Below are 25,951 nucleotides of genomic sequence, written 5' to 3'. Positions count from 1 at the left end.
ATTGTCCTTCACAAAAATATATTAATATATTATAAAAAAACATAAACATTAATTATAATTTTAAGAGGTTGGCTCTAGAGGTACATTCTTATAAAATGTCATACTTAAGATTAGACTCTTTAGGAGTCACGTCTGCCGGTAAAAACTCGAACTTCGTTCAATTCAAGTGGAGATGACATTTTGAACAGCTATTTAAGAGTCACGTTCTGTTAGTAAAAACTCGAGTTTCGTTCAACTCAAGTGGAGATGACATTTTGCACAGCTGTTGAACAATATGGGTCGACTAAGTGGAACGATATGGTGTGCTTCTATCTTGCTTTGGTTTGAAAAAAAGGCTGTGTGTTACTTTACCCAAAATAGTTATATTTACTTAGTTCAATTTTGTTTTGTTGGGTCCTAATTAATGGGAAATATGAAATCCAAAAGTTATCCTACCTTTTTCCTATCTTTTCTCAACAACTAAATAACATAACGATAGAAAAGTGTTGCCACTATTAGCCGTATATATAATTAATAAGTACAACGAATTTTCATGTGTTGTGCTCGTATTTAATATCTGTATTTGAACCGGGAATTTTCGAGCTCAAATGTTTCAATTAAGAATGTTAATGGCACAAGACAAAAGGTAGAAGAAATATGTCTGGTTTATATTGAACCAATTATTAGGTCAACTTTTTTATATGTAACTAGAGTGGGACCAGTGTGCTATGCATCTCAATTATTGTTATGAAAATACATTATTTGTTTTGGTAGTTAAGTGTTTAATTATACATAATAAATTTGTACATTTACATATGTATTTTTAATTATAACAACTAATAATTAAAAAATAATAATTATTATTTACCATGATATACGGGCTTGGTTTCTTAGAAAATACTTAATAAACTCAAATAGAGTATTAAGTTATAAAATAATATTTAGATCCTTACCAGTGAGTATATATATCGTCCTCATTATTGATGTGGATCAATAACAATAAAAATATATTTTTTTCATTACTAAATTAAAGATGATGTATGTAACTATCATTTCTCATTTGATAAGTTTTGATAAGTGAGTATATATACCTTACTATCTTTGATTTGGTAATTTAAAAAAATATATTCATTTGTTATTGGTTCACATCAACAATAAGGACAATGTATAACCTCACTAGTGAGACCTAAGTATTGTCCAAATAATAATTACTAAAGGCTCAATTGTAGTCTACTAAATTTACACATAATATGCTAATACTTAGACTTGTTAGACCATGTTCCTCTAGTATGGATTCTCTTGCATGACAATTAAGATTAATATTATTATTATTTTTTATAATTGGAGTATTATGATTAATCTACAACGTTTGTGTAAAGCGCCCCAACACGGATCAGGTAAAACTCAGACTATGTCTACGAGCATGGCTCCTTATCTACACTTAGGACGAATTGATTCTAAAACCTGATGCTTCATGAGGTATCAGGCCCCAAGGCCCAAGCCTTTTTTAACTAGGTCATCCCTTTGGAATTTTACAAATTGAAATCAACTGTTCTTAAAATTAATCATAAATCACTTGTTATGATGATTAAGATTGTTGATTAAATCAATCAACAAATAAATTAATAAAGAACGCTATTATTTGTTGTGACTGTCGACAATCTCTTGTAATTGAGTCGCAACAAATTTAATTTCCCGCAATGAAATGTAGGCTCATCCTTGAACTCAATTAAAGCAAAAGTTTCGCAGTGCCTAAATGCAGTGAACATCATTGGTCATAAATCATAATTAAAGATTGGGCCAATCTTATCTTCTTTTAAGTAATATATGAATATGACTTAAAACATATTTATTATTTATATTTGTTGTGAATAAATAAAATCAGGAAGTTGATGTGAACAGTCAATGAACAAAACTCTGGTTACATATATTTTTGTCACTGCTTTTATAGTTCGTGAAGTCACTTTCAAGATATAACTAGCTAAATTAATTTCGTTACGGTGATTAATGAAAAATATGATAAATTTGTTGTTGTTGTTATGGTTGGACCACCAGGAATGTATGCAATATTCTGGTAGGGTTCCAAATTTATGTGAAATTAACAACACCATCATCATCGACCTCCCAATTCCACAACCAAAATAATTGTGCCTGGTTTTTTTTAATGAAGATTAGAGAAATTTAATTTTATGAACCAGATGACGTTGATAACTAATAATTAAAGCAAGACTATTTAAGTCGGTGCACGGTTGTATCTAAGAAATCGTTCATTACGTCAATAACACATCATTTGTTTTTTTGTCTAGTTGGAGAATAAAAAGACAAACAAAAATTGTCACAATTATATACATGGCCATATGTGATTGGTCAGGACCATATAAAATTTTTTCACACAACTAACATGAAATATATATATATATATGTGTGTGTGAATAATGCAGAATCTCAAGTTTTGAACACAAAATTATGTGTTATTTTATTTATTTACTTATTGGTGCTGGGAAGGATATGAGCTAAGAAAAAACAAAACATTTTCTAGCAAAAGAGAAAATACATGGGAAAATTTTCGCTGCCATAACATTAAATTGATACAAACAAGAATTTGGATCTTGTGTATATATGACATACTAATTAAATTATATTGTCTGAGTTTTCAATGTTCACCACCTAATTGAACCCATAAATGAGGACATGTCTTGTCCTCTGACAAACACCAAATGGACTAATTTGAAAGCTACATATGCTAAGCTTTGAATAAATTTTACCATTTATGTATTCTTGCTCACAAATTGTTTGCTTTACAATGATCAATATGTGATCAATCAAGTAACAAATTTATGCTACGATATTACGTCAGGAAATAAATAAAAATAATAATTATAAAAATCTGATATTGTTTAGAGAAGGAAAAGATCAATACTTGAATTTTGAACTGCATACAGAAGTGGCATTGTTTTCGTGGACAAACACAGAGATGTCACAGGTGCTATAGCTTGTGGCCTTTATCTTGATGAACTTCATCACAATAGCTTTGCCATGCAAGGTGGTCGATGAAGTAAAATTCAAGCACCCTGCATTGTAATCACCCGAAAAATTCGAATCCAAAACCAGCTTCTCCCCTTCAATCAGCACACTGGTGCTTACGTTATGCTTGCCGCGAGATGGAATGGTGTCCTCTGCAATCGGAGCATCAGCTACATGTTTCCCGCGATAAGTTATGTGAGTCGTACTATTTTGGTACTTGAAGCTCCCGTAGTTGGGATTATCAATCTCCACCTCAACCCCCAATGACACATTTAGCTGAAATATTGGAAAAATAATTAACCTAACATATTCGAGAGTAACACCCTCAGTGATGATTTTCGGTTCCTTGGGCTTTAAAATGGTGAGAAACAGGACAATTGTAACTACGAGAAGGATGATTGTGAGAAGTACAGTAACACCACAACACCATCTTAGGCCTCTCTTAGACCGGTTACTAAGCGCCATGATGATTTTTCCGCGGTTGGGTTTTTGAGAATTGGGAGACTTGGGGAATGAAAATTTTGTAAATTGTTTCTGGCAAGCATATATAGATTAAATTTACTAGTGTTCAATGTGTGTAGATTAATTATAAATAAACAAAAAAAATCCAAGAGGGTGATTGTTTCAAGATGGTGTTACTCAGAGTAGGACAGAGAGGACAGTTGTTTTTATATCTGGATGATGAGATTGTTGTTTTGTTCTACTTTGTAGTTTGTTATGGAGATCAAAGCAATGGAGGAGTTTTTTTTTTTAATTAATCATTTGAAGACGGTTATGATCCTTGTTTTTGTAAATATTCGAAGTTTGTTTGGTTTCTCAGATTTTGCTGGAATTGTTTAAGACTTTCTGTCCTGCTATGGCCACTGTGGTTAGTTGTCAATATTGTCAAGAGACTTTGAGTTTATTTTGAATTTAAATTTAAGTTGAAAACAACTTTTTTAGATCATTATCGATGGGTATTAGACTAAATGGAATGATCTTTCCTTTTCCTTGAAAGGTTAACTTTCGAAGAATAATATTGTGAGTGTGCACGCGTTTACCTCGTCTAGTTATTTACAACAGAATCAGTAAAATAGGGCATTGTGTACACATCATCTAGTTATTCACAACAAAACCAATAAAATGGGCCTTCCCAAACCAACTAGCTTCTAGCAGCAGCAAGTTCTTTAAAAATGATAAAAATACCCATGTTAAGAATCGGCCATAACCGATTTCGTTACGTTACATGATGCTATTTTGATAGGTTAGGTGACACCCAAAAATGATCTGGCACGTACTCCAATATTCTCCATGATTGGATAGAGGACAACTTTTTATGAGCTGACAATTTAACTTTTTTGCACTGGAGGAAGTTCGATCGATCGAACCTTGACCTTGGATCGATCGAATACGGCTGAGATCTATCGAATTGAAGCTGGATTGATCCTCTATGGCAGCGCCTTTTTAGATAAAAACAAATCTAAGATATTTTGAAGATATTTTTAGGAAAAAGGACAAAAGCGGTTGGCAGGGTGGTACATCTGGATAAGATCAATCATTTGGATAAGTACAAGATAGTTCGATCGATCAGAGAATGAAGTTGGATCGATCGAACTTTGAGATCTTTGAATAGGGACAAACATGGCTCAGACCCATCTTGAAATGCTGAGATCGATGAAAGTTGGATCGATCGAACTTTTCTTAAGATCAATCGAAGTTGCTGAAATTCCACCATTTGCTTCATTTTGCTTTACTTTGCTTCTTTTTTTTATTCATCCCAAAATTGCTTCATTTCTACTCTTATTTGGCTGAGTTAGCTTATTTTAGGGATAAGTACCTGAAAATGGAAATAACATGAAATCAATGTAAAGCGGGAAAATAAGATAGATAAAGGTTCTAGAATACTTAAGATTAAGGGGTTTAAGTGCACACTTTTCAGCGCTCATCACACTCCTAAACTTAAATATTGCTAGTCCCTAGCAATAAATTAGAAAGTAAAGGAATGTAATGAATAACTAAACAACTATAAACTAGAAAGCAATAAATGGATAACGCCACTTTCGTAGGGAACACGATTGCACTTAGCATATGTAACAAGCCTTTTAAACCCCTAAGTTACCCTTAGTGGACGAGTGAAGTCTCGTGAAGGTTTCCAGAAATGATACCCACAAACATTAAACTCATTCTTTCAAAAGAGGCACTAATATTGCAAACAAGCATTGGGAGAAAACTACATCAAGTATGCAATGTTTCAACCTTTTCCAAGCAATCTCTTAAAATCTCAACATCAAGCAAGCAAGTTTGGTCCTCCACACATCAAGAAAATGATAATGAAAATCAAAACAACTCTAGAATCCTTTTTGAGTGGACCGACATCAAATATGTTGTTATCTTAGCCAACTAAAGAAATGATCACATTTTTACCCTTAAACTAGCACACAAATCTAGTACCGATCATCAAGACAAAAAGTGGACCTTTTATTAAAGCTTTATTGTTCTAAAAAGCTTATTCTTTTCACTCGATTTATTTATTTATTTTATAGGATCAAAGATGGAAGTATGGTGCAATGTGTTGATCTATTAAGCTTTCTAACGATCCATGAGGTAGAGCGTTAGGTCAATAACTTCCAAACCAGACAGCTTTAGGGCACTAGGTTTTCAAACACCCCTAAGGATTTACAAACTCAAATCAACTAGGTTACAAATCAAGACAACTTCCATCTAATCATTTCCTACTTCTTACCTTTTGGGAGAAGTCCTCACTTTTTTTTTATTACTTTTGCAACTTTTTTATTTTTTTATTTTTATTTTTTTAAAGCAAGTTCAATTATTAACCTAGAGTTTGGGCCCTCCACCTTTCGGCGCGAGAAATTCAGTGCTTGATGAGACTAGAATCCCAGCTACTTAGTGAAAAGGGTTTGTTATCCACCTTTATCAAGAATGAAAACTTTCAATGCACTACTAGCCCAATTGGGATATAACCAATTCAATAATCAACAAAGCATGTACCCCATAAGTGAATGCTAGTGTGCGCATGTGGTAATGTAGAATACTAGAGTGAATCTCAAAATAATCACAAAATCAAGATGATGTGAACCACATGTGCAAGCATGATATCAATCTTTCGAAAAATTTACCCCTAAATAGCATCCACAAAGCATATAAGGAGTATTGAACTCTCAAGTCAAGCAATTTTTAAATTTTAAGCAATATAGTCCTTAAAAGATCAAAATCATAGCTAACATCAATCTTAATACTTAATCATGCATTTAAAGTTCAACTTTATGTTGAATGCAAACAAAGTCACCTTACCTCCAAACTTAAACCGCACATTGTCCTTAATGTGCAATGAGAATAATGAAAAAGATGGAAAGAGTATACCATGGTGGCAAAGACATGAAGCCCGGCAATAACCTAATTCGAAAGACGTCTCCCCCAAATTTGGAATCAACAACCTACTTAAATAACCACACTAGCAAATTCACATTAAATCTAAAATGGTATAAGAATGATCAAATTATGCATTTTAAAGCAATACAACACAAAATGAAAGAGAGATATGAGATCAAGCCCGATAGAAAAATAGTATGACTACACATAAGGGCACAAGAGAGATTTTTTTTTTTTTTTTTGAATAAACAAAAAGGAATTCAATAAAGTATGAACAATGATTGCTAAGTTTTAACATCTCTAGCTAGACGTAATGTTGCTTTGAATAAATTTGAAATCCAAAAAGGGAAGAAAAAGGTCAAACCAAAGATGCTCAGATCGATCAAGTTCATATCGATCTCAAGAAATTTTCGATCGATCGAACATGCATGAACCTGCAGATATGTTCGAACAATGAGACAAAGAGGTCTTTGGATGCAGGTGGATGCAGGTTCAAAATTTTTTTAAGTGTTGGAACTGCAGATCGATCCAAGATAAAGTTGGATCGATCGAAGAACTAAAGATCGATCTAGGAACAAGTTCGAACAATGGGACAGAGAGCTGAAATATGCAGGTTTTCTTCGGACGATTGGACATAGAGGTGATTGGATACAGGAATGAAGTTCGATCGATCGAACAGGCAAAAACTCTTCCATTTTGCATTACATCCCTAAATGTCTTCATACACAGGGTTTGTTAAATGTGCAGCTTCCAAATGTCTTTGGAAGACCTGTCCCTCAATGTAGGGTTTAAATATCTGTCCATTAACCTTAAAAATGTTCCCCTTTTACAAATTTTGAATTTCAACCGCCCTATGCGGTGCAACAGAAATGACTTCATAAGGACCCTCCCATTTAGTTCTCAACTTCCCCGAAAAGAGTTTCAATCTAAAGTTGAAGAGCCAAACTTTTTAACCGAGTTCGAAAGACTTCTTCACGATATGTTTATTATGAAAAGTTTTAGTTCTTTCTTTGTAAAGTTTGGCATTATCATAAGCATTATGTCTCAACTCCTCCAACTCACTCAATTGTAACAACCGGTTCTCTCCGGCCTTATCAAGGTCAAGATTGAGCTTTTTAACCGCCCACAAGGCTTTATGTTCCAACTCAACCGGAAGATGGCAAGACTTTCCATATACAAGTCTATAAGAAGACATGCCAATGGGAGTCTTATATGCCGTCCAGTAAGCCCACAAAGCATCATTTAACTTCTGTGACCAATCTTTCTGGGTGGTGTTAACTGTCTTCTCAAGAATATGCTTAATTTCCCGATTAGACATTTCTACTTACCCACTTGTTTGAGGATGGTAAGGAGTGGCCACTTTATGAGTAACGGAGTACTTAAGAAATAAATGCCTTAAAAATTGGTTACAAAAGTGCTTTCCTCCGTCACTTATCATAGCCCTAAGCATACCAAAACGAGCAAAGATATTGGATTTGATGAATTGAATAACCACAGAATGGTCATTTGTTTTGGTAGCACATGCTTCCACCCACTTGGAAACATAATCAACGACAAAGAGAATATATTGAAAACCATAGGATATAGGAAATGGACCCATAAAATCAATGCCCCATATGTCAAAAATTTCTACAACAAGAATGTTGGTTAAAGGCATCATATCTTTTTTGACATTGAACCCATCTTTTGACATCTCTCACATGACTTACAAAAATTGTAGGCATCTCTATGGATAGTGGGGCAAAAGAGCCCACTTTGAAGAACCTTCAAGGCGGTCTTCTTTGCACTAAAATGTCCACCACATGCAAGAGTGTGACAAAACACTAGAATACTTGGAATCTCGCTTTCCGGAATACATCTCCTCACAATTTGATCCGGACAATAACGGTACAAGACAGGATCTTCCCAATAGTAATTCCGGATGTTGGCAAAGAAACGATTTTTTTCGTTCTTTGACCAAGAAGTTAGAAGTTTGCCAATTACCAAATAATTCATAATGTCGGCAAACTAAGGCATTTGTCCATTAGAAACTTGAAATAGTTGTTCATTCGGAAAAGAATTATGAATTGGTGAACTAGGGAAAGGTTTTATCGATAACCTAGAAAGATGATCGGCAACCACATTTTCGGTGCCTTTCTTGTCCTTAATTTCAAAATCGAATTCCTGAAGAAGCAAAATCCACCTAATCAATCTAGGTTTTGTTTCTCTCTTTGTCAAAAGATGTATCAAGGCAGCATGATCGGAATAAACAATAACCTTAGAACCTAAAAGATAAGATCGAAATTTATCAAAAGTATACACTATGGCAAGTAATTCTTTCTCGGTAGTGGAGTAATTCAATTGAGCTCCCGAGAAAGTTTTACTTGCATAGTATATGGCACAAGGAAGCTTTTCTACTCTTTGGCCCAAAACAGCTCCTATGGCATAATCAGAAGCATCACACATAATTTCAAATGGCAATGACCAATTGGGAGGTTGCATCATAGGAGCAGATGACAATAAATCACGCAATTTATGAAAAGCGTCTAGGCATGCTTGATCAAAGACAAAAAGGAGTTTCTTGGCAAGGAGATTGCACAAGGGTCGAGCAATTTTGCTAAAGTCTTTTATGAATCAGCGATAGAAGCCGGCATGACCTAGAAAGGAGCGAACTTCTCTCACCATTGAAGGTGGCGGCAATTCAGCAATAAGCTCCACTTTCGCTTTATCTACCTAAATCCCTTTCCTTGAGATGACGTGACCCAAAACGATACCCTCTTGAACCATAAAATGGCTCTTTTCCCAACTAAGAACAAGGTTTATTTCACGACATCTCTTAAGCACTAGATCCAAATTTTTGAGGCATGCATCAAATGAAGACCCAAAGATAGAAAAATCATCTATGAACACTTCTAGATACTCTTTCACCATGTCCGAGAAAATTGACATCATACACCTTTGGAATATGGCGGGAACATTGCACAAACCAAAAGGCATCCGTCTATAAGCAAATGTGCCGAATGGACAAGTAAATGTGGTTTTCTCTTAGTCCAATGGGTCAAGGGTTACTTGATTATAACTCGAATAGCCATCAAGGAAGCAATAGTACTGTTGTCCGGCCAATCTTTCTAGAATTTGATCAATGAATGGAAAAGGGAGTGATCTTTTCTAGTGGTAGCATTTAATTTGCGGTAATCAATGCATACACGCCATGAATTGGCGGTACGCTTAGAGATTTCCTCACCTTTTGCATTCTCAACCACGGTAATCCCCGATTTCTTGGGAACTACTTGAGTTGGACTCACCCATTTGCTATCGGAGATTGGGTAAATGATCCCGGCATCTAAGAGCTTGACTACTTCCTTTTTGACTACCTCCTTTATGTTGGGGTTAAGTCTCCTTTGGGCATCCTTAAAGGGTTTTGCATCATCTTCCATAAGTATGCGATGCATACAAATAGAAAGGTCAATTCCCTTAAGATCCGCCATACTCCATCCTATGGCTCTCTTATTTTCTTTAAGCACATTTAAGAGAGCGTCTTCTTGGTCTTTTTCAAGACTTGAAGAAATGATAACCGGAAGAGTCTCTTTTGGTCCTAGGAATGCATACTTGAGATTGGAAGGTAGAATTTTAAGCTCAAGAGTTGGTGGAGAAATGAAAGATGAGACCGGTGGAGTGCTAGAGAGTGGAAGAAGAGGTTCTATTGGAGTTTTCCAAGATGAAAAATCCAAGCTTACAACAGATTCCATGAGATTGTTTACTTTATTCATTATTTTTTCATCATCAAACCCACAATTTCCATACATTTCAAGAAGACAAGAAGCAAGAGGATCCTCGGATAAGAGAGATGAAAGATTATCCTCGACCGGTTGTTTCATTACCATGGTTGGAATTGATTCCTCAATAACCTCATCCAACACATCTATAAGACAACACTCGTCTTCATCTATGGGATGTCGACTTGTATTGAAAACATTAAGCTTAACCATCATGTTACCAAAAGAAAGGTCCATAACCCCGGATCTACAATTAATGGTTGTATTTGCAGTGGTAAGGAATGGCCTTCCCAAGATGATTGGGATGTGGTTGGCAGGATTGGCAACCGATTCGGTATCAAGAACTACAAAATCAACCGGGAAGTAAAACTTATAAACTTTGATGAGGATGTCCTCAACCATGCCCCTAGGTGTTTTGACGGATCTATTGGCTAATTGAAGCACCACCAAGGTTGGCTTCAACTCATTCAAACCTAGTTGAACATGCACGGAGTAAGGAATCAAATTAACACTCGCACCTAAGTCAAGAAGGGCTCTACGAACTTCATGGTTTCCAATTACACAAGAAATAGTCGGAGCACCAAGATCTTTGAACTTAGGTGGAGTGTTTTGTTAAATAATGGAGCTCACTTGCTCCGTGAGGTACACTTTTTTAGGGCTTGGTCCCTTACTCTTCCTCTTTTGTGTGCAAAGATCTTTCAAGAATTTTGCATAAGGTGATATTTGCTTAATGGCATCCAAAAGAGGAAGATTTATGTTGACTTGCTTAAAAACTTCCATCATGTCATATATTTTCCCTTCTTGCCTCCCATAAGACAAAGTTTCTTTTAAAGTATAAGGGAATGGAGCTTTTGGCTCATAAGACTTTGTAATTTGAGGAGATGATAGAGATGATTGAGAATTCCGGTTAGGAACATTTTCATTCAAAGAAGTAGGAATGGAATTGGGAATTGGATGGGTGACAACTTTTGGTTGCACCGATTCACTATCTTCCTTTTGTAGTTCAACCTTATTGTCCACTTGTTTACCACTTCTCAAAGTGGTGATGGCTTGCACTTGAGCTCGGGAAGAACAACCCGATGTAGGGTTTGCTTTCACACAAAATTAGGCTTTTAGATTCCTCTCAGGTGGACTAGGTAATTTATCGATTTCTCTTGCATTTAATGTATTAGCTATTGTCCCAATTTTGGATTCAAGCTTTAATATGGATTGAGAGTGGGAATGCAACAAGTTGGTATTCCTTTCTAGGCTACCCAAGGCCACCAAAACCTTATCTTCAAATGTAGAATTGCTAGAAAGTGCATGAGAATAATGAGAGCAAATTTGCGAATCATACATTTGAGGATGTGAAAAGTGATTGGTTCTTTAATGAGATAAAGAAGAAACAAATCCTTGGGAACCTCCTTCCCTTCTATGAGGTGGAATATATTTGCCTTGAAACTTTTTAGCTTGATAGAAATTCGAATTCTCATTCCACATTGGAACATATACACTTGAGTAAGGTTGAGCGAACGTAGCATTGACTTATTCAAAGTGCTCATTGAATGCATGTCCATGGGGGACAATTGAAAGTGGTATGTAAAACACTTGAACATGTCATGCATGGCTCACTAAGATGAGAAGTATGATGAAAGGAAGGTGATTTTATAACCGATTTTTGACTCAACAAGAATTGATCAAGTTTTTGAGAGAGAGTCTTAACCTCGGCTACAATCTCTAATGGATTCTTTATTTAACATATTGCAAATCTCTCTTCTTTTCCTTTGAACTATGGTCAAACCGAGAAGTATAATATTTTTGCAAAGAGTTTTCGCTCATTTTCTCAAAGAGGTGCCATATGTCATTCTCATGTTTTCCAAAATATGATCCTCCACATGATGTATCAACTATGTCCTAATGAATGTCGGATAGGCTTTCTTAAAAATATTAAACCACTTGCCATTTCGGAATGCCATGATATGGACATTTATTTAACAAGTCATTCAATCTTTCCCAAGCCTCATGTAACCACTCCCCTTCCCTTTGAGAAAATTCTCTAATTAAAGCACGCATTACATTAGTTAAACTTACGGGGTAAAATTTTTTCAAAAATTCATTTTGTATTTGTGCCCAAGATGTTATTAAATTTCCCCCCAAAGTATTGAACCAATGCTTTGCTTTATTTTTTAGTATGAAAGGGAAGAGAATTAGCCTAAGAACTTCTTCTGGGACATCCATATATCTTACGGTGGAACATATTTCAAAAAATTCATTAAAATGTTTGTAGGGTTCCTCATCATCTAAGCTATAAAAGAGTGGACACATTTGAATAGTCTCGGGCTTGATTTCATATTGATTTGCCTCAAAATTAGGCAACACAATACAAGTAGGTGCATGATATGCATGAAGATTATAATGATCGCGAAGAACCATTGGAGGAATTGGAGCTTGAACTACGGGGCCATGTTGATTAAGAAGGGGGTTTTGCATGAAACGTGGGTCTAAGTAGCCAAGATTACCCTCTAGATTTTCCATGTGAATGCCTAGGACGAATGATATGACAAAGACTACCCAAGACTTTTAGCAACACACGAATCACAATAAAACAAACAAGCACTTCTCCTTCACAACAAGTCAACAATTAAACTTCCTCCACAAATAATGATCCCATACTCCCATGCTTGTAAACAATGATGCAAAGAACAATAAAAATGCCTCCACGCGGGCTCACGATTTATCTATGAATTGAAATACAAGCCTCCACAAGGGCCGACGATTTAACTAAGGGATTGAATAAAGAAAAACTCACAAAGATCCTTTAGTATTTCAACTCCAATTTTCAGCTTTTAGCTTAGCAATTTTTATTTTATTTTATTTTTGATTTTAGCTTTTTCCTTCTTTTACTTAGCTCATTTACTTGAATGCTCATTTGCTTGCTTCTTAACTCAATACTCCTGGTCAAACAAGAACAAACACAATGAGTAATTAAAAGAAAAATAAAAAGCAAAGTAAAAACACGATTAAAAGAGTACTAATTCCTAATTGATTCCACAAATATGACGTTGCCTTCAATCAATCCCCGGCAACGGCGCCAAAAACTTGGTGGGTTGCCGCACACCGACCCAAAGTTTGTGCACCAAAAGATATTAGTGTAGAGCTATGATGGATGTGGCCAAGTTTTACATTTAGAAATTGCCACTACTACCTTTCACTAAAAATATAGCTAGGACAAGTAGGGATCGTCTCAAGGGATTAGTGGGTCGTATTTGGTTGAGGAATCAAGATTAGGGTTAATAGGTCGAATGATCAAAATAGTGGTTGGTTAGTTGAATTACACTAGATGCAAATTAAACTAAAGTAAACAATAATGCAATAAAGAGAATAAAAGAGAGAAAGAGAAAAATCTTGGGGTTTAGATATCACCACTAAGTATACTTTTTTACACCTTTAATGAATGATTAATGAGGGGAAGATATGTGTTGCAATATTTGTGTGTGTGTGTTTGGTTGTTTCAATTAGTAAGGATGACCAATTAAGCATATATTGTCTAAGCAACATAGTGAAAAACACAATATATCAAACTAAGCCATTAATCCTTTTATTAAGCTCACAATCCAAACACATCATAAGATTAGAGACAAATGCTACTTGCATTCAAAAGCATGGAACATCAAACAATAAGTATGGATTGTCCTCCCATTTAACAACTATATTACAACCAAGCTAATGACATGAAATTAACTAATTAAACTAAGGGAGATGCATAATCCATCAAGAAATAAGTATGAACCATCAAGTAAATCACAAGAGCATTCCATTAAGTACTATGTTTTGACAATCTCTAGATCTATAGCATTAATACACATAGACATGCATCAATAACACAACAAATAGAGACAAACACATGAACATCTATTCTAGCATACATAAACATATGAATAGAATGAAATGATCAATTGGAAGCATTAAACTACATAAATCATTGAATAAATAAGATCTATTTATAAAAGTGTCAAAACATGTATCACAATACAAATTCCCTCAAAAATACATAAATCAAGATATAGAAAGCATGCTTAGAGCTAACTCTAGCCCCAAGAGGATATCTAGCCACTCATGGATGATGTCTTCCAACCCTCAAGGGCAAGCTCCATAGAAGAAATCTGTTTCTTGGTTGATGAAGAGCCTCCAATGGTGTCTCTAGCCTCCTCTTCTCCTTTGCTTCCTCCCTAAGAATTCTCTCCAAAAATCTCCCTCTATGGTTGTGTATGAATCCCCCTCAAAAGTTGCTCAAATCCTCTTTTTTGATAGGTTAGGTGACACCTAAAAATGATCTGGCACGTACTCCAATATTCTCCCAATGATTGGATAGAGGACAACTTTTTATGAGCTGGTAATTTAACTTTTTCGCACTAGAGGAAGTTCGATCGATCGAACCTTGACCTTGGATCAATCGAACATGGCTGAGATCTATCGAACTGAAGCTGGATTGATCCTCTATGGTGGCGTCTTTTTGGATAAAAATAAATCTGAGATATTTTGAAGATATTTTTGGGAAAAAGGACAAAAGCGGTTGGCAGGGTGGTACATTTGGATAAGTATAAGATAGTTCGATCGATCAGAGAATGAAGTTGGATCGATCGAACTTTGAGATCTTTGAATAGGGACAAACATGGCTCAGACCCATCTTGAAGTGCTGAGATTAATGAAAGTTGGATTGATTGAACTTTTCTTGAGATCGATCGAAGTTGCTGAAATTCCACCATTTGCTTCCTTTTGCTTTACTTTGCTCCTTTCTTTGATTCATCCCAGAATTGCTTCATTTCTGCTCTTATTTAGTTGAGTTAGCTTATTTTAGGGATAAGTACCTGAAAATGGAAATAACACGAAATCAATGTAAAGCGGGAAAATAAGATAGATAAAGGTTCTAGAATACCTAAGCTTAAAGAGTTTAAGTGCGCACTTTTCAGCGTTCATCAGCACCATTGTGTTAAGTTGTCCTCGATTGGACCTTAGTATCATGTTGTTAAACAGTTCTCTTATTTTATAGCACGATGCCACCGCAAAAGGAACCAAGGGGAGTTGGCTCTAAGCCGAAAAGAGGGATGTTTGTGAGAATTCTAGTTCCAATCCCACGGAGCAGGTTAAAGAGGATACACTTCTTAGGGAACTAGATGTGTCTCCATACGAAGGGACAATGTTGAAGCACTCGTTGAAGCAGATGAAGGCTCAGCTGAGCTGGCACTAAACTATTTATTACATAGTGCCTTGAGAGCTATAATTGCTACTCTCCCGTAACCGGTACCACAACCGGTAGTTCAAGTTGAGGAGACGCCAACATAATAACGTCTCAAGTTGATTTCAGGGTTTTCTAAGTTGATGCCAGTAATGTTTGAGGCTGGTGTAGATCCAATAGTAGCGGATGACTACATGGATCAAGTAGAAACCCATTTGACTTTTATGGATATGACGGATGATTATGTGAAAATCATCCTAGCCACTTACAAGTTTTTTAGGGATGCTAAGCTTTGGTGGAAGTCGATCACAAATCAGCATAAGGTTGAAGAGATGAGTTGGGATATGTTCAAAGAGCTATTCTATGAGAAGTATTTCCCGATTACCAAGAGATGGGAGCTAAGGGAACAGTTTAATGGCCTTATCCAAGGCAATATGTCAGTGACGGAATATCAGAACAAATTCACGTCTCTTTCTCGCTTTGCTCCAGAGATGGTGAGCAATGAAGTTAGTAAGACTCAAAAGTTTGTTTGCGGTCTTGATTACAAAATGAGGTCGTTGATAACGGAACAATACTTCAAGGTTTATGCCGAGTCAGTAGAAAGAGCATTGATACTAGAAACGGAAGCCAAGGACAGAAATACAGGAAAGGAACAGTGGAAACAAAAGAGGAATGTAGGGCCATCTTCAGAGGGACCTTCATGGAAGAGGAACAGGGATAGTTCGTCTCAATTTTAGGGGCAGCAATCAGCACGATCTGCTCATATTACTCCTATGCCAATTGGGTCTGATAAGAGTGGAGTCGTTTGTTTTTAGTGTCAGCAGCTTGGATATTACAAGTCCAATTGTCCTATGAGATCGTCTTCAGTTTCTTCAGCTCTGAGAGCTTGTTATGGGGGTGGCTAGTAAGGCCATTTAATTTGGGACTATCCGAATCGGGGAGCAGGCACCAGTAGTAGCAGAGGCAGTCACAGTCGGCTACAGCTTAGTCAGGTTTCAGACCATCGCCACCACCACAGTCTGCCATATCTTCACAGGGATCACAACCAGCTATAAGGGATTCTCCTACTATATCAGTGCAGTAGTTAGGTGTTTAAGTTGGCAGTTCTCAGGCACAAGCACCACAGGGACGTGTTTTTACACTTGCTCAGACTGATGCATCTTCTAGTTCATCAGTTCTTCAAGGTATCTTCCTAGTATTTAGTTCTTGGGCCCGTATTTTGTTTGACTCTGGTGCATCTCATTCCATCATTTCATCATCATTTGCACTTGCATCGGGGTTAGAAGTCAGTTTCATGGATCGAGCGTTATGTGTTGATACCCTAGTTGGGGTTTCAGTGTCTTTGAGCAGAATTATGACAGATTATTCTATTGTGATAGCCGGACGGAATTTTGTGTTTGACCTTATCCTCCTGGAGATGACTAGCTTTGATATCATTTTCGGACACAATGATGGATTGGTTAACTTCATTTTATGCTACGATCGATTGTTTTAGATGAAGAATCACACTTTGCACTCCCAAGGGAGATTGTTTATTTTTCATGGGAGATCGAAGTGATTCCCAACCTTCATCATTGTGTGGAATTCGTGGACGGGGTCATGGTGATCACTTCTTGGCTAGTCTTTTAGCCGAAGAAGATGATGTTATGGAAGAGGATTATCTGACAGTTGTTCATAATTTCTTGGATGTTTTTCCAGAGGACTTGATAGAGTTACCTCCACACCGAGAAATGGAGTTTACTATTGATTTGATGTCCGGTACCGCGCCGATTTCTATGGCACCATATCGTATAGCACCGGTGAAGTTGGAAGAATTGAAGAGACAGCTTGATAATTTGAGGATGAAATATTTCATCCGACCGAGTATGTCACCTTGGGGCGTACCGGTCTTGTTTGCTAAGAAGAAAAATGGTTCTTTGAGGTTGTGCATTGATTACCGAAAATTGAATCATGCCATCATCAAGAATAAGTATCTTTTACCAAGGATAGATGATTTGTTTAATCAGTTGAGAGGAGCCAGTTGTTTTTCGAAGATTGACTTAAGGTCGGGCTATTATCAGTTGCGGATTAGGGATGAGGATATCCCAAAGACAGCGTTTCGTACACGGTATGGACACTATAAGTTCTTTGTTATACCTTTTAGCTTGACTAATGTGCCAGCGGCATTCATGGACTTGATGAACCGTGTCTTTCACAATTACTTGGACCAGTTTGTAGTAGTTTTCGTGGATGACATTCTTGTGTATTCACGGACCCGGGAAGAGAACAAGATTCATTTGAGTATTGTATTATAGATTTTGCGGGAGCACCGATTGTATGCCAAATATGAGAAGTGTGAGTTTTGGCTACAAGAGGTGAAGTTTTTGGGGCATGTTGTTTCGGAAGGTGGAGTATCGGTTGATCCATCAAAGATAGAGGCGGTTTTGACTTGGGAGCAACCTAAGAATGTTTTTGAGACCCAGAGTTTTCTCGGCCTAGCGGGTTATTATCATAGATTTGTGAAGGATTTTTCCCGTTTGGCAGCACCTATGACTCATTTAACCCGGAAGGGAGTCAAGTTTGTGTGGAATGAAGCCTGTGAGTGATTCTTTCAAGAGTTGAAGACAAGATTGACTACAGCTCCAGTGTTAGTGATACCCGAGCGTGGCTTGGGTTATATGATCTATTATGATGGTTTGTGATGTGTGCTGATACAGGATGGTAGAGTAGTGGCTTATGGGTCTCAACAGTTGAAAACTCATGAGTACAACTACCCTACTCATAATCTGGAATTAGCGGCAGTGGTATTTGCTTTGAAGTGTTTGAGACACTATTTGTATTGTGAGAGATTCGAGGTATTCTCGTTTCATAAGAGTCTCAAGTACCTTTTTCCCAAAAGGACTTAAACAACAGACATAGACGATGGGTTAAATTTTTGGAAGATTATAATTTTGACTTGTAGTATTATCCGGGCAAGGCAAACGTAGTAGCTGACGCCTTAAGCCGGAAATCTCGTGGGACTTTGGCTAGTTTAGCTATTCGGAAGTGAAAAATGCCTGAAGACTTATCAGAGATGGGATTATGTTGCTATGATGATGATGGCAGTGAGTCGGCATTTTTGTTTAGTCTTATGGCTCAGCTTACTCTTGTCGGACGAGTGATTGAGTCACAAAGACAGGATCCCGATTTGGATGCTATTCACATTTTGATCTCAAGTGGTGAGACAATGAAGGATTGGACATTGCATACAGATGGAGGTCTACGGTTCAGAGATTTGTTAGTTGTTCCTATAGTTTGTCGTGAGGATGTTCTACCGGAGTTTCATACTCCCGCTTTGCAGTTTATCCAGGTGGTACCAAGATGTATCATAATTTGAGACACCAGTATTAGTGGAATGGAATGAAGAAAGATGTTACACAATTTGTGACTAGATGTCTTACGTGTCAACAGGTGAAGGTCGAGCATCAGAGACCAACGGGTTTGTTGCAACCATTGCCTATAGCGTTGTGGAAATGGGAGCAAATCGCTATGAATTTTGTGACAGGTCTTCCAATGTCACGAAAGGGAAATGAGGTCTTATGGGTCATCATTGACAAATTGACCAAGAAGATTCACTTTTTACTTATTAAGGCAACAGATAACGCAGAGGCACTTGGTGTGCTATATGTGAAGGAGATTGTAAGGTTGCATAGAGTTCCAGTAACCATAGTTTCAGATAGGGATGCCAAGTTCACTTCGAAGTTCTGGGAAACACTTCAAGCAGCATTTGGCTCATTGTTACACCTTAATATGGCATTTCATCCACAGACAGACGGCTAGTCGGAGCGTATCATCCGAATCTTGGAAGATATGCTTCGGGTATGTGTGCTTGATTTGGGAGGTAGTTGGGAGGATCATATTCCACTTATTAAGTTTGCCTACAATAACAATTATTAGGCGAGCATTAAGATGGATCCATTTGAGGCATTGTATAGTAGACCTTGTAGGTCTCCAGTTTGTTGGACTGAGGTAGGCGAGACTGCCGCCTTAGGACCCGACATTGTACTCAATACTATTAAGAAGATTAAGCTAATTAGACGGAAGTTGCTCATAGCTCAGAGCCAATAAAAGAGCTATGCGGATAGGCAGAGACGACCACTATTTTTTGAAGTGGGAGACCACATTTTTCTACAGGTTTCTCCACTGAAGGGTTTGATGAAGTTCGGGAAGAGTGGCAAGTTGTCACCACGATTCATTGACGGTTTGAGATTTTAGACCGTATAGGAAAGGTTGCATACAGACTTGCTTTGCCACCGCAGATGGACAGAGTTCACAATGTTTTTCATATGTCGATGTTACGGAAGTATGAACTGGATCCATCTCATATTTTGGATTGGGTTGATGTGGACATTGATGCGGATGTTTCCTACGAAGAAGGACCAGTTCAGATCCTTGACACACGACAGAAAGTGTTAAGGGATAAGACGATACCATTGGTTAAGGTTTTTTTGAAGGCACTACGGAGTCGAGGAGGCTACTTGAGAGCTTAAACAGGATATTCGCTCTAAGTACCCGGCATTGTTTTCTTCCCCAGGTACGGCTTGATTTCGGGGATGAAATCCTTTTAAGTTGGGGAGATTGTGATGTTTCCATTTTTCGCTATTTTTCATCTTTCCGGAATTTTGTCGTTGTAAGGGTATTTTCGTCTTTTGTTGTTTTGAGTACCGGACACCATGGAGTGTGCCAATTGTGTCCGAGAGTTGGTTGCAGTATTTCATTGAGTTCAGGACTCTATGAAATGCAAGGTTTGTCATTTTTGCATTTTTCTGTTTTTTGGGCCGGACGATCCCGTGTGAGACCTGCTACCGGAATTGTTGCATATGGGGATTTTAGTTCGGTACATTTGTATCCCATGCATTTTATTTAATGTGTTTTATGTGGGTTTTATGTAGTTGTGTATATATATAATTGTGGTGGGAATAAAAGAAAAAGGGAAAAGATTTTAATTTTTGGTGGGGCCCACCATTTCTTTTTCTTTTAAATGGTCAAGAGACCATTATTGGCCTCACCTTTCTCTCTCAATCTCAGAGCTATCTCTCTCTTTTCTCCCTTCTTTTTCTTTTTTTTCTTCCACCATCTTTAATCCTTGATTTTTATCCAACCACTTGGAGTTTTTGGGTGCCATTTGCGACAAATTTGAGAGCGCGACGAGATCTACGATTTGATCGAAGTCAAGCCTCATTTGGTGCACTTTGAAATTTTGAAATCTAGGACACAAATTTGTGGGGTTTTGCAACTCTTGAGGTATGGGTCTCTAATTCATGTTTTCTTGTGCCTTTGTGAGTCTTCCTTGTTAATTGTTGCTAACATGTTTAATTGGTATTAATTACCCCTAAAATGTTTTAATTGTGGTTTACAAAGTTCATGATTATATGTATTTGTTGATTTTTATGAAAAACATGCCTAAGTGTTGATTTTCTAAGCCTATTGTGTTGTTAACTTGCTAGAAATGATATATGAAAGCATGTGTAATTTTCTTAGAAATTCTTGTAAAACATGCTTATTTGTGTAATATGAAAATCCCTTATTGCCATAACAATGAAAGCTTGAGACATACATGCATATTATGGGGTATGAATGAAGGGAAATGATTTGAAACAAATGAAAAAAATGAATTTTGGGAAAAAGTTTTAATTAAAGTGATTTTATGAAAAACCTGGTCGCTGCGGAGTTACCAAAGGGCCGTAGTGTTAATGTAACCTAGAGGGAACTAGAGGAATCACCCTAGCGTAGTAGAGCTATCTAGATCACAAATGACGTCGCGGAGGTACCAAGGGTCAGGAACAGTAGCCAATCCTTCTCTCGTGTCGCTGCGGAGTTACCAACGGACGGGTTATATTAGCAGTTTGTGAAGTGATGGATGATTTTGAAAATGGGGAGCAACATACATGGCATCGTATTTCATGGCATGGTATTATTTATTTTGAATTTGGAATTAATGTTGTACTCATTTCCAGTATAGTATGACCTCTATCCTCTATCCTCTATTCCTATTCATTATTTAGGTTCACGGGGTCTCAAGAGGTGTGTCTTAGACACCACCTACTGAACAATTTGCTCACCCCATTACATTTAACATTTTTTAGGGCTCGGAAAGGAAGTGACAGATGACAATCCACCACAAGCTTAAAGGGGAATAGAAGTTTATATTTTGTCGTCTTTTATATCTTAGCCCATTCTTTTGTAAAGCTGTAACTCATGAACGTATTCATTTTGCAATGTAACTATAATTTCATGACAACACTTATTGTATATTTAGAACTATGTAAGCATGTTGTAATGAATGGGGTATGATGATGTATTTTATGGCAAGCTATTTATGTTTATAATCTGTATACTTTTATCGTGTATTCGAACTTGTTTGCACATCAGGTTTCCTCATAAGTTAGCTTGCAAGGAACCTAGCATTTTTTATGTTTAAGACTGCACATAGCTGTATTCCAAGGCCCGTCAGCCGGCTAACAAGGATCATCAGTCGGCTGACTGTGCATTTTGTTGTATTCCAGAGAGTTCAGTGGTGAAAAGCTTTGTTTCGGCCGGCTAAACTTCACCATCAGTCGACCGAAACCCTAGGTTCGGTCGACCGAACCTCCCTACCAGTCGACCGACACTCTTACTGTAGCAAAGTCCCGAGAGTATGCATTTTGCACAATTGTTTCAGCTGGCCAACTCTGTATGTCAGCCGACCGAACCAGTCCTTTCAGCCTGCCATTCAAGGGCCATCAGCCAGCTGATCCTTCCCTTTTGATCTATATCATTTAACCCCCTCAGTAAGGTTGTGTCTTAGGGTATTTTGGACCCCGGATTGATTCATGTGGCAGATATGGACACAAGAAATGGATGGTGTGACCTAGTTGACCTCGAGTTAGAAGTAAGACCCGGTTAATGATTCGGACCCATGAGTTCGGGTCGTTACATGAATCAAGAATCAATTTGTCATCCCCTCAATTGCAAATCAAGTGCAATTATATACATGTTTATTCCTTGAATGTGTGCAAGAAAGGAAAACTAAATAAATAAATTTGCAGTTTCCCTTCTCATTGTCATTCATGAACATTTTTTACATCCTCCTATGTCTCACCTCTCTTGTCCCTCCGTGCCAGAGATCTGTCAAACATTCAATGTTTTCCTCTTCAAAATTTACACATTTTCATGTCCCAACCTATGCAATCTTGTCGTACCTCATTGAACAAGCCAAGTACAAGAAAAGGAGATGATCGTGTTCTTTCATACACAAGATTGCAAATTTCTTTAGTTTGTGTTCCTCCACATTAAGTTTATAATCTCACGCCGCTTCTAACCCTGTACGTCGTCCTTTGGTGCTCTCAACGAATTTAGCTTTCGATCTTGCTGCTCGTGAGGATCTTGATGAGGAAGGGCTAGACTCGGAGGAAGTTGATTTGGTCTTCTTCCTCTTATGTTTCTTTGTGTGTTTGGGGGTTTCTATGTCTTTCGTGTTCGATTCAGACTCTGTTACATAAGGAAGTTATTCACAAAGTGTATCATAAAATAGAGAATCAGAATTCACAACAAAGCTACATATTAATAAAATTATTGTTCTCATTATTATTATTTTTTTAATTTGCCAAGAATAAAGATGGAAATCCAAAATCTTGAACCCTTTTTGAAATCAATGTATACCAGAAACATCAAATAAGCAGACGATCAAAATAAGAAGGTAATGTGATGGAAAGAGTTGGTACTTATTTTTCAAAACTCATAGTCATGGTCCAGTAGGAGAACTATCATTTGAATCAACAATGTCAATGATTAAAACAAGTATGCAAAAAATGGTAGAGCCCAATATCGGTCTTTTACCTTATTTTCATGGATTCAAAAGTAAGCAACCTTATATTTATTTAGGAAAGTTCTTAATTATTTGCAACACTTTCAAAAATCATAATAAGATAAGGCTCCCTCATGGTAAAGCTCCATTCCTCCGAATTCTATTCGATCATCCAAAGAAATTTATGAACAAATTTTATCCCACGGAAAAGACCGAGTCAATGATAGATTCCATAAGCATCGTGATTCACGGAGCCAAAGAATTGAAGATGGAAAAAAGGATATGTAAAGCTAGTGCTGGAAAAAGCATCACTGTTGATTATAATTATATGTAAAGTTTGAGATATTTCTGTTTTTGTGTTGAAACCGAATTCTTCCCTAATGTTGTCTACTTTGTGACCAAGTCACAAGTTTTGTATCGAAACCCCAAATGTAAAATGACAAGAGTCTTGCTATTCTTATCGAGTTGACGAGATGCCATGAAGACACAAAGGATCTAGTGAACCCTCAGCTCACCAAGCTTAAAATTTTGTACCGCACCGCAAAATTCAGAAAGCGGTCATAATCTTATGGGGCCAACAGTCAGTAAATAGATTCCCCCATGTTAAATGACATGGTCCCGTGACAGAACAGCCAAAACTCTTGCCAACCTTTTTGTCGTAAAAACTCTTCCCGACTGGAGAGGCAAAGAATCTGGGAAAAAAAAAACATTTTTTTGATTCTAAAAAATGGGACAAATCTATCATCTTCCAATCAACAATTCACGTGAAGGCCTTCCTTGCCCTTGTCTGATTAGAAACACTGCACATGATATCAACAGTTACATTTTGTGTTGTTACTTGTTATTGAAACATATATGATACTATAACTTAACATTCCCTTTACCTATATTATACTCAAAATAATATTTCCTTGGCTGGTACTTAAAATGACATCCCCTCTTCTTATACTAAAGATTAAAAGTCCTAATATATATAATGAAAATGATATAGTGTCCGAAAATCAGATTTATCCGCCTTTATTAAGTGAACGTGGGATTCATGTCATCATCATTCTATCATCTACTTGCATCAATACAATCGAATATGTTTGATTTTCAAACGCATATATAATGTTTGATGTATACACATATATATATATAACAATACAATCGGATATGTTTGATTTTCAAACGCAGTATCACAACTCATATATAATGTATGATGTATACATATATATATATATTGAAAGTTCAAAGAAACACACTTACAATATTGTTCACATTCTAACGAGGATTGGTCATACACACAGAAACCAGAAATGAGAAAAGAAAGGAAGAAGAGAAGAAATTAACCTAGAGATGACCGTGTGGAGTGAGCAGAAGACCCTCTAATTGATGTGGTTGCAAAGTCCGGGGGTGTCTTGAATTCGTTCATCTACATTCATGAAACAATAATTAGGCCAATTAAATAAATAAAATTTGTCTTGTGTCCAAGTCAAATGAGAAAACAAAATGAAGGAGAAGAGAGACATCAATGTGAAATACATACCCACGTGGGTGCACTACCAGTGGGGCCATCAAAGCCGATGTGCGCCACGTGCTTAACATCTGTTGGTTGCCCAATTTCCATCTCACGATCCTTAACAACTACAGAACACCATCTTTTACACCTTAGCCCCCAAGCACCAAAATCCATCATAATAAAGTGCAAAAAAAGAACACCCATTGTACGTTATAAACAAAATTAGGTGATTAATTTAGTGTGTTGATGTTGTTGTGCGGTTTAATGCTTGAATATGTGTGGCGTGGTGCCACTTTGGAGTGTCCGAAATATCAAATGTTAGATCTGTCTCGAGTCCTCCTACCCAGATTTCTGCCCCAAGGGAACCATATTGGTTACAACTTACAGCATACTTTGCTAATACGAACATATATATATAAATATGTACGTATATACATGATCTATATTGACAGAGGTGAAGGCATTACCAAAGAGTCTGGAGATGTACTTCAATCCTTTGGTGAGACCTTTCATTTTGATTGTCATGGTAGAAGCTACAATTAAGGCCAATCCAACGGCCTCTTTACGAGTTTTTGTCACTGCAATTAAGCCGACGAAGAAACACCACCCAAATGTGAAGAGGTGGTTAGTTTGCCTGCGAAAAGGGAATGCCATGGAAGATACAGAAAGTCAAATAATCCATTAATACATCGAACATATATATATATATATGTATATATGTATATATAAATACGTATTGTAATATAAAATTACCTTCTTAGAGAGGTTGAGGTGATACAAGGAGAAGCAACTTCTCCTCCAAACAATGCACTATTCTTCTCCTTCTTCTTCCTTCTAATATTGTTGATGCTTATATCCAATAATAAACAAATTCAGTCTTTGAACAAGAAATTGTTGGAGAGAGAGAGAGACAAGTGGGCGTTGTCTCAAGATTGAAGATATATATCTGGAAAATGTTGATACGAAAATAATGTATAATTCAATTGAGCCGAACAGAAAAGAAAAGAGAAAATGAGAAGGAAACTGATTGTTTGTGCCTCAGGATTGAATGCTGATAATAATATTCATAATGATGATGTGAATGAATGAAGCGAAGCAAACAAATTGTGAGAAAGAAACTGATTCTGGGTGTCTCAGGATTGAAATTAGAAAGAGATTAAATTAATAAATTTAATCTTTTCTCCTCAGGAAGAGGAGGAGAGAGGGAGGGAAAGAAGAAGAGGAAGAGAGAACAAGGAAGGAAAAGGTGGACACCAGTGGGCAAAGGAAGGTGAGGGATGGTTTAAAGGACAGAAAGAAATATA

At 36.9% G+C, this 25,951-nt stretch overlaps 2 protein-coding genes across 2 annotated transcripts; both read right to left on the bottom strand.

Moving 5' to 3' along the window:
* Nucleotides 1–2,892: 2,892 nt before the first annotated feature.
* LOC132278291 (uncharacterized) lies at nt 2,893–3,468 on the bottom strand. The gene has a single exon (XM_059780095.1). The coding sequence runs from the start codon at nt 3,466–3,468 to the stop codon at nt 2,893–2,895; it is 576 nt and encodes a 191-aa protein (XP_059636078.1).
* Nucleotides 3,469–22,336: 18,868 nt separating this feature from the next.
* Nucleotides 22,337–25,951, bottom strand: LOC132307956 (CRIB domain-containing protein RIC10-like). Its single transcript, XM_059805871.1, has 5 exons — nt 25,401–25,951; nt 25,115–25,281; nt 24,675–24,772; nt 24,479–24,560; nt 22,337–22,830 (listed from the first exon to the last, which is right to left on the bottom strand). Exons 2-5 carry the CDS (start codon nt 25,170–25,172, stop codon nt 22,646–22,648), a joined length of 423 nt encoding a protein of 140 aa, XP_059661854.1. The 5' UTR covers nt 25,173–25,281; nt 25,401–25,951; the 3' UTR covers nt 22,337–22,645.

The sequence above is a fragment of the Cornus florida genome, unplaced genomic scaffold (assembly GCF_030987335.1).
Source record: "Cornus florida cultivar Cherokee Brave unplaced genomic scaffold, ASM3098733v1 CherokeeBrave_3.0.0_Hap2_Chr01, whole genome shotgun sequence".
Taxonomy (NCBI): domain Eukaryota; kingdom Viridiplantae; phylum Streptophyta; class Magnoliopsida; order Cornales; family Cornaceae; genus Cornus; species Cornus florida.
Note: the sequence above shows the minus strand (reverse complement) of the source record. Positions and strands in the feature narration are given on the sequence as shown.

Bases quoted from the DNA above. Each gene is read 5' to 3' on its own strand.
- LOC132278291 (XM_059780095.1), bottom strand. From the start codon at position 3,468: ATGGCGCTTAGTAACCGGTCTAAGAGAGGCCTAAGATGGTGTTGTGGT.
- LOC132307956 (XM_059805871.1), bottom strand. From the start codon at position 25,172: ATGACAATCAAAATGAAAGGTCTCACCAAAGGATTGAAGTACATCTCC. The intron at 24,773-25,114 runs GTAATGCCTTCA...GGTGTTCTGTAG, and splicing joins GTACATCTCCAGACTCTTTG to TTGTTAAGGATCGTGAGATG. The intron at 24,561-24,674 runs GTATGTATTTCA...TCATGAATGTAG, and splicing joins CTGGTAGTGCACCCACGTGG to ATGAACGAATTCAAGACACC.